This window comes from Rhinopithecus roxellana, chromosome 20 (assembly GCF_007565055.1).
Source record: "Rhinopithecus roxellana isolate Shanxi Qingling chromosome 20, ASM756505v1, whole genome shotgun sequence".
Taxonomy (NCBI): domain Eukaryota; kingdom Metazoa; phylum Chordata; class Mammalia; order Primates; family Cercopithecidae; genus Rhinopithecus; species Rhinopithecus roxellana.
In genome coordinates, this window is record NC_044568.1 from 60,266,276 (window position 1) to 60,281,500 (window position 15,225).

Here is a 15,225-nt window from a genome sequence, read left to right on the forward strand (position 1 = left end):
AGTCCAGGTTTGTTTTAATTCACACATTAACTATTTTATAACCAAGAAGCATACTGCCTCTCATCTGGCTTGGGTGTATGGCCAGTGCCAGGTTAAGAAAGGAATCATTGTCATCCCTTGCTCGGAAGATAATTATCCTGCATTAGGCTCTGGGAACCACAGTTATTTAGAGAAGTCAGGATTGAGAGGACCCAATGCTTTGACTTCGGGTTCTGTTTGGTGAGGCATTGTTTAGCATATCCCTGGCTCCAGGAAAATTCTGGGGACGAGGCATCAGGGTCATTGACAGGAGACTGAGGACGGACGCTGACTGCATGTTCTCATCAAGAAAATATGACGTTCAAAGATAAAACTGCTTCTTTCACTGGAACATCTGTTTTGTCTCCTGGGCCTTCAGACATAAAACTCCCTCATTTTCATACCATGCCTCCAACCGATGTTCTGTATGAGATCACACACAGAGGAATCAAACTAATTTGAGATTACATGCTTGCCGCCCTTTCCTGTGAAGAGTCTCTTCTTCCTTCTAATTACACTTTTTCTTCTGTGACAAATGCCAAGATGTCCAAAAGGCTCTCTCTTAGGAAGAGAAAGTCCCAGGAGCTTGGGGGTCATTGGGGTACTCTTTCTTCATGCCTGGGTGAGCTCTGCTGTCAGTGTTGAGTGTCAGTGATGGGTCCGAAGTGTGGGATTTGACTCCTTTGAATGAGAGTGAACCAAGCTCCAGAGGCTGGATTGTCTATATACATCCAGCTAGCAAAGAAATCCCTGCAGCAACCCATGGGTAGGGATGCAGGGGGCTGGTGGGAGGGCAGCAATAGATCAGTCCAAATCTATTCCCAAGCCTGGAAGCTGGGTGGCTTTGAAAGCTAGCATCGAAAAGAAAGAAAGAAAGAAAGAAAGAAAGAAAGGAAGGAAGGAAGGAAGGAAGGAAGGAAGGAAGGAAGGAAGGAAGGAAGGAAGGAAGGAAGGAAGGAAGGAAGGAAGGAAGGAAGGGGAAAAAGAAAAATTGCTGGGCGTAGTGGCTTAAACCTGTAATCCCAACACTATGGGAGGCTGAAGCCGGCGGATCACCTGAGGTCAAGAGTTTGAGACCAACCTGGCCAACATGGTGAAATCTGTCACTGCTAAAAATACAAAAAGTAGCCGGGTGGTGCATGCCTGTAATCCCAGCTACTCAGGAGGCTGAAGCAGGAGAATCACCTGAACCTGGGAGGTGCAGGTTGCAGTGAGGTGAGATGGTGCCATTGTTCTCCAGCCTGGGTGACAGAGCAAGACTCCATCTCAAAATCAAAATAGATTTAAGGGGTACAAGTGCAGTTTTGTTGTGTGGATATACTGTGTAATGGTCAAATCCGGGCCTTTAGTGCACCCACTGCACCAGTAGTGACCACTGTACCATTAGGCAATTTTCAACCCTCATCTTCCTCCCACCCTCACACCTTTTAGAGCCTCCAATGTCTATTATTCTACTCAGTGTGTACCATGTCCATGGGTACCCACTTCTAAGTGAGAAGGTGCCAGGTTGGACTTTCTGTTTCTGAGTTATTTCTCTTGGGATAACAGCCTTCATCTCCATCTATGTTGCTGCAAAAGACATGATTTCATTCCATTTTATGGAAAAGCCAGCATCCTACTCCCTGCTGGCAATGTAGTTTAGTGTGAGAATCACTAGGCAAGAAACCAGGAGATGGCAATTCATGTCCCAGTTCTGTATGTAAAAGCCCAAGTCATTTAGGAAGAAACACAACATTTATTGAGTACCCACCATGTGCAAGCCACCATCAAGACTTCTACAGACACTCAACTAGTCTTTGTAACAATACGTAAAAGTGCGTGTCATTAACAAAGTGAGGAAGTAGACAAGTTGAAAGTGCTATTTGCTTAAGATCACACAGCCACAGTGAGGTAGAGTTAGGATCTGAACCCAAATCGATTGTAGCTTCTCACTATTTCCATTCCATCCCTGAGTCCCAGCTTCCTCTCCTAGAAAACATGGATGATAATTTTGGTGACACCTACCCCATGGGGTGGTGAGGATCAGATGAAAAGCTGAGGTACATAGTAGGCTTTGTCACTGCAAAGATGCTGCAGATAGATGGTAGGGTGGGTGCAATGATCAGTCGCCATTCCCTTTGCCCATCATCAGCCACCTGCCATTGGTTTCTCACTAGTCCCTGTACAGTTGAGATCTGGCTGCTGTTCATAGAAATCCAGTATACGTCGGATGTTCTATAAGGTTGTATCTCCATTTTATAAGTAAAGCAAATAACACTTAGAGAGCTAAGCAACTGGCCGGGTGTGGAGCCTCATGCCTGTAATCCCAGCACTTTGGGAGGCTGAGGTGGGCAGATTACCTGAGGTCAGGAATTCGAGACCAGCCTGGCCAACATGGTGAAACCCTGCCTCTACTAAAAATATAAAAATTAGCTGGGCGTGGTGGCAGGTGCCTGTAATCCCAGCTACTTGGGAGGCTGAGGCAGGACAATCTCTTGAACTCGGTAGGCAGAGGTTGCGGTGAGCTGAAACTGCACCACTGCATTCCAGCCTCGGCGACAGGGCAAAACTCTGTCTCAAAAAAAAGGGGGGGGGGGGGAAGGGAGCTAAGCGATTTGCTCAAACACAAATGGTTAATAAAGGGCAAAGCAAAATTTTAACCCATGTCTGCCTGAAACCAGAGCCCCAGCACTTTCCAAAGAATAAGCAGCTTCCTCCCCATCTGCACTGAGTCCCTACCAATGCTAGTTGACCAACTAGATGAAATAAATAAATCTTTTCTGAGTGGACCCATCCACCTTCGTTCCTACTCTTCCTTCAGGCTCTTCCTTTTGATCCCAGGTTATTTTTAATTCCATACTTTCAACCCCTCAAAAGGTTTAATCCTGAGGAAATACCCACCACAAACAAGTCATCAGAATTATGACAACAGTGTTGATTTTTAGCAAATTAAAACGTTCTAAATGGCACACTTTAGCTATTTGTTGTTAAGCTGTTAATAAGCTGTTAAGCTATTTGCCATTTACTTCACTTTTATTTTCTGAAATTATTTCTACTTGGATGAATCCTATTTCATGTAAAATATTATTATAACAAATCTCAGTTTCTCAATCTTTTTCCCACTCCACTGTATATTCTACCAATTATTGCTTCTGTTAGTGAGGTTATTCTTTGGTGGCTATTATTTTTTTAGCAGCAGAATGGAAAAATTGTAAGACAGGAATATGTGAAGATACAGATTGAGGGAGAGGGGACATAAAACAGAAAAGACAAAGGCTTCTCTATTGATAGTGAGATCATAATATTCTCAGGGGGCAAGATGGCTAAGTATAAACAGTGGGTTCAAATGATGGGGTCAAAACATATTTCTTTGTTCTCATGAGCTAGAAGAATCACTGATTCTAGGTTTCCTTTCATCTTCAAATCGCCAGAAAAGCAAGAAGTCCATTTCATTATTAGATAAAGAGCGGATATTGTCACCACCCCCAGTCATCATCAGCAAGGACTCAGTTGATGAGAGAATGCAAATTTCATTAAATAAAAATGACCCCTGAGCTAGCACTTCCATGTTGTCATCATCAAATGACATTTAAATATGACTCAGCATGGAGTCATCCTTTACTGTCAAATCCTGACGCTTCCATCCAATACAGAGTGATTCAGAACACATTATTTCAATCTCCATGTCGGAGTGGCTCCTGACTTGGCATTAGAAACCCTCTGAGCAATTTCTTAGTTTTACAAACATCTGTATCACTTAACCTCATGGACGCCACTTGTTTATTTGAATAAACACAGGGAATATCATGTTGGCCACGTTTCATTGCATCAACCTTACTAGTGACAGTTTAATACTCGGTTGTTTGGGGATAACGTATACTCAGTTTGCCAGTGTAGCAATGGCCTGATCAATGTAAAGGAGGCAGAGGGAGGAACTCCGATATTTTGAGTGGTTCAAGGAGTGGTGATTGTGATTGTGTTTAATCAGCATGGGTGTTCTGGGTCAACAGTCATAGTAACTCCATCTAGATGGATCCCCCAAAGCATCCCACATACTATATCTCACAAGTGTAGACAAAATGGATGTAGTACAGAAACATAATGGCTGTTTTGGAGTGGGAGGCAGGATACTACTGTGCAATTTTGAGTCTTAGCAGTTGTACTTCAAATCAGTCAAATACATTCATGGTTCTTTCTCTGTATATTCCTGTCTCTGTGCCTGTCTGCCTCTCTGTGTCTCTTGGTCTCTCATGATTTGTGTGTGTCTCTCTCTGTCTCTTTTTCTTTTATGTCTTTGTCACTGTGTCTCTTTGATTCTCTGTCTGTCTCTCTCTGTCTCTTTCTCTTTTATGTCTTTATCACTGTGTCTCTCTGATTCTCCAAAATGTAAAGAGCCATACGGGTTTTAGGCACACTTGGGTTTTCACATGGCTCTTCCACGTAGCAGTCTGTGATCCTGATGTGTCTGTGAATGTCAGTTTCCTCATCTTTAATTGGAGATGACGATACTGATTTTGTTGAGTTGTCGTTAGGATGAAATGAAACAGAGTATATCGCAGGCAACTCAGTTCCTGCCTCATAACAACTGGTCAATATATGTTTGTTCCTTCCCCCATCTCCAATTTACTATACCCTCATGACATATTAGAATCCCACCAATCTGGTAGCTTTCTTCTGATGTGGCCTGCCCTCAGCCCATTTTCAGATCAGCCAATGGAACCATGACTGGCTGGAACCATTTTTCATCCAATTGGTCTCTTTCCAGCAGTTTCATGTAGCCTCTTGCTGTAAATCACTCTGGGAAAATAAATGTCCCTAATCCATTAGTGCCCTTCTACTGCAAGCCAATTAGAGCCACAAACCAGACAAGATTTGTTAATGGCCACTTAAATACATTCCTGCAGCCCAACGTGGAGACCCTCTGCCAGCCTAAAATCCTAGCAGCCCGTGTCTCAGAGACATTCAACTGTGACAAGACTGATAGCAGCAAAGGCACAGTTCTGACTCGTATCAGTTAGGGGAGAACCATACACCTCGGTTTGCTTAAGACAGTTCCAGTTTATGATTGTAGCTTCTCCTATGTAGGAGTAATTATAAACAGTGTCCCTTTTGCTTTTAGAAGAGGTTCCGTTTGTTTGAGGCCAGCCTGAGCAACACAGTGAGACTCTGTCTCTATAAAAAATAAATTTTTAAAAAATTAGTTGGGCACGGTGGCACATGCCTGTGGTCCCAGCTACGCAGGAAGCCAAGGCAGGAGGATCACTTGAGCTAGGGAGATCAAGGTGGCAGTGAACCATGATCACACCACTGCACTTCAGCTTGGGTGACAGAGCCAGACCCTGTCTCAAAATATAAGAGTTCCAGTTTGAATAATAAACGATATAAGTATCTACAGCAACGAAACGTAAAAGTTTAGATAATAATGGTTATCATTTTTTGACTACTTGCTATGCCTGTCTCAAAATATAAGAGTTCCAGTTTGAATAATAAACTATATAAAGTATCTATGGCAACCAAAAGCAAAAGTTTAGATAATAATGGTTATCATTTTTTGACTACTTGCTAAGCACCAGGCATCCTTATAAAGGTCTTTGTATATGGCATGTCATTTAAGCTTCATTACAACACTATGAAGGGGGATGCTATTATGAAATGGATGCTCTGTTTTATAGCCCAGGAAACAGAAGCTTGTTAACATGTTCTTAACAACAACATGGCCAAGGCCAAGCAGAAGGCAGGGTTTGTACCTCACCCAGATCCCATCTATGGGCAGCACGCCCATCCCCAAACTGCTGGAAGTGTTGGCTGCTCAAGCCTCAGTCATCCCTTTCCCTAGAGAATTTTGCTCAAATAGAAGCCACTTCTGCTTGAGAGGCTCAATGTCCCCACTTAGGAAGCAGGCCACAGCCAATGACACACAAGGCTCCGTCTGTTCCTTGCTTCAAGGTGGGACTGACTCTGCAGTGGGATCCAGCTAAGACCACATCCTTGCTTAACACCTTCCTCTTCCCTAGCCTGCTTCCCTTGTTCCCATAGTTCTAAAAGCACGCTTTCAATAAACCACCTGGAAAAGGATACCTGTGTCAGGCTCTGGCTTCAAGGAGCCAGACCTAAGACGTCCAGTTAGCAAGTATTAGAGCTGGGAATCATGTCTAGGAAGCTCTCTTAATCACTAAGCAAATGTGACGTGATATTGCCTATATTACATACATGATTAAAACAATGGCCTCCAAGTTGTCAGGTCACCAAGCAGCATATATCATCACATTGGTCTAGACATGGCAACAACAGCAGTCACAACGAATCCTATTTATTGAATGCTGACAACAGCCAGTGTCTTTCTTGCATTGGATCCTCTCAACAATACCATGAGGTTCATTTTATCATCCCCACTTTGCAGATAATGTATGGGAAGTTTGGAGACATTGAGACGCATTCCCCAAGGGCATATGAATAGGAAGAGAAGAGACTTAAGCTTATATCCAAGTCCATCTTTCTTCAAGGACCACATGCTTTTTCCACCTGATCACTTAAACATCTTGTTGCATAAAGAATTCCATGAATAATTGGTGAAATCGATCTGCCATCAAAACTGACATTTAAAAAAATAATTTAGACAGAAGACTCTGCTATCACTCCAACCTTGACCCCAGCAACAGTTCTTTTTGAGCTGCATTTGACCAAAATGTCTCTACTTTCTGGAGAAAGCCATACTACTTTGGGAATAGCTAGAGAATATTCTCTTAAGCCAGACATAAAAAGAGCAAAGGAAACATCTTCGGTGGAGAAAAGAATGTGAGACTTCATGCTAAGAGGGGAATCACATGTCCTATGGCTTTTCCACCAAGGGAGACAAAATGGAATAAAAGGAAAACAGCAAAAATTTAAGGAGAAGCAGATTCAAATCCTAACTCTACTATTGTGTGATATATTTAGCAAATTACTCAATGTTTCCAAGCCTCAATTTGCTCTTCTCTTCTACAGGAAAAATACTCATGCCATTGGCCCATGAATGAAAGAGGGTAAATGATATAAAATAGATATTCCTTCCTGCCTCATCTCTTCCATTTTCATAAAATCTATAGCCAACTTGGAACGTCATTCCAGGTCTAACTAATACTGGTTCAAATGGACTATGCTTCATTCCAAGCAAAAAGCATATCCTATTATGACAAAAAGGTTTCTATTAAAAATAGAGAGCAGATAAAAGGGAGGCCTTCATCCAGGAAGCCATCGGCTGATTCATAAAAACACAGAATGAGTCATCCTGGATCCCAAGGCTAAAACTTATAATCAATGGGCATGTCTGACCAGCCAATCCCAGCCCACTGGAGAAGGAGCTGCCCAGTGGGCCATCTTTACAACCCTATTACAATCCTTCCTTGTAAAACCATTAACTCTGTTTCCAGCTTGGTGAAAGGAAAATCAATCTGGGCTGTTTGCAATACTGTATCCTAAATGTACCTGCAGCCTGGTTGGCTTTCTGAACAACTGGGGTGGGGGAAGTGCAGTGATTTTCTGTGTGTGTGCGCGCGCATGTGTGTTGAGCTCCACTGAAGAACAGGCTTGCACATCTGGCTTTGAAAATCAATGTCTTGGCCTTCATCTTGACACTTATGATTTCAAAATGCTTCAGTTCCTATTAGCAATTATGCAGTTAGCATAAGACTGGAAAACACAGAACTATGTGTACTGCAGATGATGCTCTTTCCTTTAAAAAGTAGTTTTACCATTTTCACTCTCTGAATAGATACCCTGACACAGAATTCTAGAATCCCATCCTCAATTTGGATGAAGGGTCATAAATTACATACACATATATATGTAACTGTATATATAATTGTATATATGTATATACACATATATGTATACGTGTGTGTATGCAGGTAATATTTTTTGATGAAGTGGTTAAGGAAGGAGAGTTCTAAATGCACGGTTTTAATTGTACTAAGCAAAAGCTCTTTCACTAGCAAGTAAAGAAAAATAATGACACAACAATCCTCCTTCGAGCTCTTTCCTCAATCCATTCATTCAGCGATAAGTTATTTAGGGTGTGCAGTGTGCCAAACAGTGTACTAGGCATTGTGGGGTGGGGGAGTGGGCTGGTCTTTGGGGATTTAACTGCGAAAGGGCAGGTATAAGCTCTCCTTCTGGGATCAAACAACTTGATTCAATAAGAGTTCATTGTACAGGATCCCCCTGTTTGCAAAAACCTCTTCCCTTACCCTGAATTCCTCACCAGAGGCCCACGAGTAGTGTTCAGAGTCAAACCTGACCAGCTGCATATATGAGCAGCAAGGCAGGGATCATCGCCTGCTTCTCCCCTAGCTGCCTTCTAATCTGGCAGATGAAACCTGCGTCTGCTCTCAAGGTGGTGAAGGGGAGGGGACGCTCCTTTGCATTTCTCTTGCCTCCAGATCAGGTCCAGATCTTGGGTTTCTGATCTAACCTAGGAGCTTGTGAGCTGGCTGTTGCTTTGGAGAGCAGTATGTACTGGGAGGCTCTAAAAAACAGATGGGAAGGAATAGGCTCGTCTCACCGTGATAATAGCAAGTTCCCCTTACAAGTTTAACATACAAACCTAGTGTTGGGTCCAGTCCGCCTCTGCCGGGTAAGCCCTTCCCAGAACTTCAGGGAAATGATCTTACAGTGCCCGCACAAAGAGAGGCTTAAACTCTCCCAGGGAATCTCAGCTGAGCCTGAGGGCCTGGAGAAGTTCCCCCAGGGGGAATGGGGAATAGAGGGCAGCTTAGAGAGATGAGCTCCTTCTGAGATGGGAGCAGGAATTCCGGGGAGACTGATCAGCGTTTTTTCCCTTCTCGGAGAAACAGAGGGGTTGCGCTGCAGCCCTGGCCTCCACCCTCATCAAGCTTGGGTGCAAGGTACCGACCCTCTTGCTTCCTAGTTCCTTTTCCCGTCAGGCTACGGGGAAGAAAGTATGCAGGAGGCGGGACCCAGCCCTGCACCCTGTCCCAGGCCCTTCAGACAACAGCATAGAGGTGAGAAAAAGATCAGGTATCAAATTCCCGGCCAAGCCACTTAGTGGCAGCTGAGTGATCTTGGGCAAATCACTCATTCTCTCTGAGCGGCGGCTTTCTTACCTGTAAAGGGATCATGATGGCACCTGACTCATGAGGTCCTAGGAAGTATTAAATAGGATCGCACATGTAAAACTACCAACGGCAGCTGGCACACAGTGGGCTTGCGGTTCTTAATACATATATTTTTAATTCTGTTAAGCATCAACCCCCCTGAGCAGAAGCTGAGTTGTCCTCTCAGACGGAGAACTCCCGTAGCGCAATCTTCCAGACCCTGGGTGCTTGGGCGCCAGCATTCTCCCCGCGCTCAGGAGCTCACATTTTCCTCCCGTCACCCCTAGATCTGGCTTGGGGAGGCCACCCCTCTAAATCCTCCCCAGCTTTGGCCCGGGTAGGCTCTGAGACCCGGGTGAGCGCGCGGAGGGGGTGCGCGCGGCGGCTCTACCCGGGCAGCATCCCAGTTGCAGCTTTCCCACCCCCTCCCCAGCGCCCAGCGCGCAAAAAGAGAGAAAGCGAGAAAGGCGCGGATACTGGACCAGGCTTTGACGCGAATCTTGAGCTCGCCGTCCTGAGGCTCTGGCATGGTCTTCCTGGAGAGCCGCAGCTTGTTGAGACCCCCGAAGCCGGCCAGCACCACCGCGCGCATCTCCTGGGCGTCCCCGAGGCGGTGTGAGCCGTCGCCACCGCCGCCCTCCGCAGGCTCCTTGCCTGCCTCCTTCTCGATCATTTGCTCCGTCTCCTCCGCCTTCTCCACTCCTTCCTTGGCCATGGCGCTCGAGGGCGCGGGGCGCACGGGCTGCGGTGGCTGCGGCGCTGGGGGATTAGGGATCCTCTCCCGCGGGTTCCTCCTGTTGAATGTGGGATGCTCGGCTGTGCAATGGCTGCAGCCTCCGCGAGCGCCGCCGCGGTCCACAGTCTCCGCCGTAATCCTCACAAGAGCCGTGCCCCTAAGCGCTCCACCCCCGCCCCACCCTTCTTTCCTGTCCAAACGAAGCCTCAACTCCAGTTCATGAAATAGTCCCAAATTAGGCTCGGGATCGCGACCCCAAACCCAGATTTGCCGAAGATCTGTGACTAAAAAGAGCCTAGAGAGGCCACCTTGTCATCCGCCAACCCGTGGGCCCAGTACTTGGTTATATACGGCAAAGGCTCGGGTGCCTTGAAATGGACCGAGACGAATGTCTGGGCCTGGAGGATGCCTTCCCGCTACAAGGTTGCCCTGTCTCCCTCCCATCTGCGAGGCTGGGCGGGATAGTCGGGAAATTGGATCGTTCCTCAAACAGCCAGTGGAAGGGCGGAGAGATTTGGGAAGCAGGGAACTAGAGATCCCGCTCACTGCCCTGAAGAGTCCAGTCCGGGGTCTTCTCACTCCAGACCTGCAGGGTCAGCCGGGATGCTCTTTTCTGGGTATCACCAGGGGCTTCCTTACGATGGCGAATTCTCACCACTCACACCATTTCGGGCTATTAAACAGGCTAGACAAGAATCCTGTACCAGAAAGGATCCTGCTCGTGTTCTGATTCCCGGAAGACCAATGTGTACCCGCTCCCCAACATGCACGCACATACACAGAGTACTAACTGGTGTTTTGTTTTGTTATCAGGCTCTTTGAGAAAAAGAGCTCATAGAAAAACTTGGATTTTCTTAAGTAAAATGATGGGAGAGGAGTTGGTTTTCCTAGGGGCAGTTTAAGGAAAGAGATGCAGTTGAGGAACTACGTCTATATTCTATTATAGTTGCTATGCCATCGCCAGCCTTGAGATCTTGGGCAACTCATTCAACCTTCCTGAGCCTCAACACCCTCATCTATAAATTGGGTACATTGATTTTTTTTTTTTTTCTGTATTGTGTGAAGTGCTGGGGTGGATATGATTTCAGTGAGACATGGTCCTTATATTGGAAAAGGTCAATTTCAGAGCATGAGGCAGGAAGGGCACAGTCAACAAATGTGGTACAATGAATGATCTAAGTGCTACCTCTTCTCTCCCCGCAGTCTTCCTGTGCCTCACTGCTTTAAATGCCCTGGTCTTCTATTCCTTAAAAAAAAAAAAAAAAAAAAAAAAGATTATTTTCCCTTCTTCCACAGGGTTCTGCACCTGCTGTCCCCTTGGCCTGGGGTATGTGTTCCATCTCCTTTATCTGGTGTCGACTCCTACTTCATTCTCACCTCAAGGGTCCGTTCCTTTTGGGAGACACTCCAACCTCCAGATTGGTATCCTCCATGACTAGAGACACTTATGTCCCTTTGTAGCTAACTTTTATATGTTTACCTGATAATATCTGTTTCCTTTATCCAACTGTGAAATTCATGTGAGCAGGAGCTATTTCTACTTTTATCCAGCGTGATTTTCCCAGGGCTTAATACGTGATTGGTACATAGTAGAATACACACAGAAAAACTGGTCCAGAGAGTTGGACCAGTCCAGAGAGTTGGAGAAATTCTCATGGAGGAGGGAACATTTGAGCTAGATCTTGAAGGATGAGGCAGGTTCTTCTGGCAGACAAGGTCACAGGCTCATTCAAATACACCAAAAGGTAACAGGTAAAAGGGCTTTTGAGATGCTGGTTTGTTCTATGTAGGCAGAACATTGGCTGTATTTATCAATCGTTGGAGATGAGTTTGAAGGGTTGATTGGGACCAGCTTTTGAAAGTTCTCACATACCAGGTTATAAAATTTAAGACATAATCACAGAGGCAATTGGCGCCATAAAGGCTTAAAAAACAAAAACATAGGAAGAGCATTACCAGAACTGCATTTTAGGATAATAACTTTGACAGTAAGTGGGTGATGGATTAGATGATAAAGTTACTGGAAGCATGGAGATCAGTTAGAGACTAAGTGCAGGCAAAAAAAAAAATCCTCCCCCCCCAGAAAAAACAAAATAAATGAGAGTGGTCCCAACTGAGGCAATAGCCATGGGATGGAAGGAAGAGGGCTAAAAGAAGCCTGAATAGACAGGGCTTGGTTAGTGAATTGGACATTTTATTGTGAATCCAATTGTCCAAATTGTTTGTCTTGTTTACATTGTGAGATATAGTGATTAGGCTGGATTCTATCCTGAAACAAGAATTTGAACACCCGTGGTTTATTTTGGAAGTAATCCCAGGAAACTCTGGCTGGGAAGTAGGAAAGTGAGATAGAAAATTGATGGTACCCAATATGGAATGTATTAATAAGCAGATTACTGCAGTGGACAATTGGAGCTCAAACCCGCAGGGGACATTTGAGAGACAGTGTAGAACAAGTCTCAGAGTTGTCTCACCCAAGGAGTGAGGACATAGGTATTTATTCACTAAAGTCTATGCTTGATTGGCCAAGAACTGTTCCTGGAATTGTTAATTCTTTAACATTTCCATCCTGTCCCATGTACTTGGGCTGAGAGAATCGCCAGGCAGAGAACTGTGTATGCTCTTTGCAGGAAGCTATCATTTTATACATGGAATGATGAATTCCAATGAGACATAGCTTTGGCACCAATAATATCTGCAATATATGTTATTGTTTTGGAGGTGTCTACTGTTCTAGACACTTTAGGTATATTTCTTAATTTGATTCTGAAAATAATCTCTTGAGATAAGAATTCCTATTCCTACTTTATGGAAGAGGAAAATGAAAATGAATCTTAACATGATGAGTTATTGTGCTCAAAGGAACATGCTAGTTATAATGAGATAGAAGACCAACTCCAAATCCATGCTTTTAATATCTCATGATGCGTGTTTATACAGACAGGCCAAACCACTTCTCCCCTGATTGACAATACTCCATGGCATTTTTTAATGTTCCCTGCTCTTTTTTTCACTGCCTACTATCTCTGTACCACCAAGGTCCCTTGCCTTGGTTCTGAGTGTTTTCCTTTGGCATTAGTAAAGTAAATCTACTTTGTAGTCAGCACACAGCATGTTTAAGAGAAAGTGTTTGTCTTACAGCGTGTTAAAGGGAATATAATTACTTCCTCCAAGGAAATCTTCTGGCTGTTTACAAACCCCAGATTATAATTGGTAGGAAGCTGATTATCACAACAACCCAGAAAGAACCCACCACAGTCTGTGCCGCTGGTGGGGGGAGATACCCTCCTCTGACTCCGATATACCACTATTGTTAAGTATTCCCAACTCTGATCCTCCCTGGTGGAATGTGGAAAGAGCCAAAGTGCATGGCATATCTCCAAATAAACACAATAAATCAATTTTTAATTTGTATAATTGATTCCTTGGACATTCACTCAGAGCCTCAGTTGTGAAATTTCTTACGTTATTGTAGAACAATGTCAAACAGTGGCCACTGATGGTAAAACATAGTATTACAGCTCAGCTCTGTTAACTTGCAAGTGGCCTGGGGCAGGGTGTGTGCACATGGCGGGGGTGGGGGAGATGTTGAAGGCCAGATATAGGAACCCCTAATAGAGGTAAAGTCTTTGAGTAAGAAAATATGGGAAACAATCTTATTATTATTTTAGAAATGGTTTTCTAAATAACTTGGAATGGTTCAGCAACTTCCCAGAGAAATGTTATTTGAGGAAGATGGTCAATGTCTTCAACCATATGCTTTAATAATACTTGTTGCATTTTATTCTCTTCAATACAATTAGAATCATTTCTTGTACATACATTATATTATTTCATCTTTGAAATAATCCTATGCTATAGCACTATTATCCCTACTTTACAGAGGAGAACATTTAATATAAACTGAGTAACTTTTCTAGGATTGCCTACTAAACAAATTACAGAGTTGAGATTTGAAATGGGAGCGATTTGACTTTGAAATGCATATGCTTAACCACCACACTTCAATGCTTATGGTTTTATTTGTTGCTCTATCTTTTACTTACAAAAATGCCATCAAATAGGTCAAGAAAAAGGAGACAAATTTAGGAGGTCAATAATGAGAGGGATAGAAGATTCTGGCCATTGGAATATCCTAACAAAATCCAGGGACTTATATTAGAGGATATGTGCCATCATTTCTTATAGTTTTTCTTTATGTCATTTAAAAAATAATGAAACATAATTGCCAATGAGCACAACACTATTTTTTAGAGACATGCTATAGAAGTGTGCAGCCCATCCTGATGGTGGCAGGATAGGCTTCCTATCTATACCTTATAGGACCAGTCTTATGTGGTAAACTCTAGTTGTGTCAGAGGGGAAAAAAAGTGCACTGATATTTACTTACCACTTTTTGAGTGGTTCCCTTGAGCTATTGCTAAATGCTGGCGGAAAAATGGTGAATAAGGTGAATAAAACAAATATATTCTCAGTCCTAAAGGAGTTATCAGTCCTGTTGAGGAGGTATATATTGGTTTAGATTGGGTTGCCCAGAAGCAAACCTTTCTTAATTTGAAGATTTGCATACAAATGGCTTCAGAAGTGATCCCAGGAAGCACTGGAAGAGGTCTGTGAAAGTGAGACAGGGTAGGAAAAGAAGCCAATATGAAGTGTATTACCTAGCAGGTTATCACTGTTATAACTCTGATTAAATCCTGCTGGGGAACTCTAGGAGACAGTGTAGACCACACCTCAGAGGTATCCCCATCAAGAGGCAAAGAAAATGGAGAATCCACCAACTCCTGTTAGTCCTTAGTTGAGGACTGTTTCTGTGGGGCACTAACCATCTGCCACTTGTAGCCTGCCATGCACATGGGCTGTTTGGGAATAGGCAGCCAGACAAAGCTGTCCTGAAAGAGTTGCAGGTGTTCGTACTTGGAAGCCATCGGGTCATTGTGCATGGCAATGGTGAGCTCCAAGAGGTCGTAGGTTGGGCACTGACCATCTCTGCTACATATATTAAACCAAAAAAAATTATGTAAGTAATTAGTCATTTACCAGTCAATAAGTGCTGTAAAGGAGAAATACAAGAGGCTATCTGCACAGTCGGGAAAAGCTTCTCTATGAAACCGATGTTTATGTATTAGGTTCAGCTACAGGCAACAAAATATAATAATAAAATAAAAATTGGCCTAAAGAATATGAAATACATTAGGGTGGGATGGAGGCTATACATTATCATCAAGGATCAATGTTCCTTCCTGCTCTGTACTCCAGGTCGTGAATCATTGGCTTCCATTCTCATAGTTTAAGATATAGCCATCACATTTATGTGCTGGGTGGCAGGACAGAGATGTGTGAGAGGGGAAGAAAGACCCACATCTGTCATCTTAGGGACACTTCAGGACTCCTCCATAA

At 43.8% G+C, this 15,225-nt stretch overlaps 1 protein-coding gene across 1 annotated transcript in view; it reads right to left on the bottom strand.

Annotated features, from left to right (window-relative positions):
• VAT1L (vesicle amine transport 1 like) overlaps positions 1 to 9,942 on the bottom strand; it is a 190,815-nt gene extending 180,873 nt beyond the window's left edge. Inside the window, exon 1 of the mRNA XM_030925629.1 lies at positions 9,572 to 9,942. Coding sequence (XP_030781489.1) covers positions 9,572 to 9,804 — 233 coding nt within the window. The 5' untranslated portion in view covers positions 9,805 to 9,942. The remainder of the gene's footprint in view (positions 1 to 9,571) is intronic.
• Between the last annotated feature and the right edge of the window lie 5,283 nt (positions 9,943 to 15,225).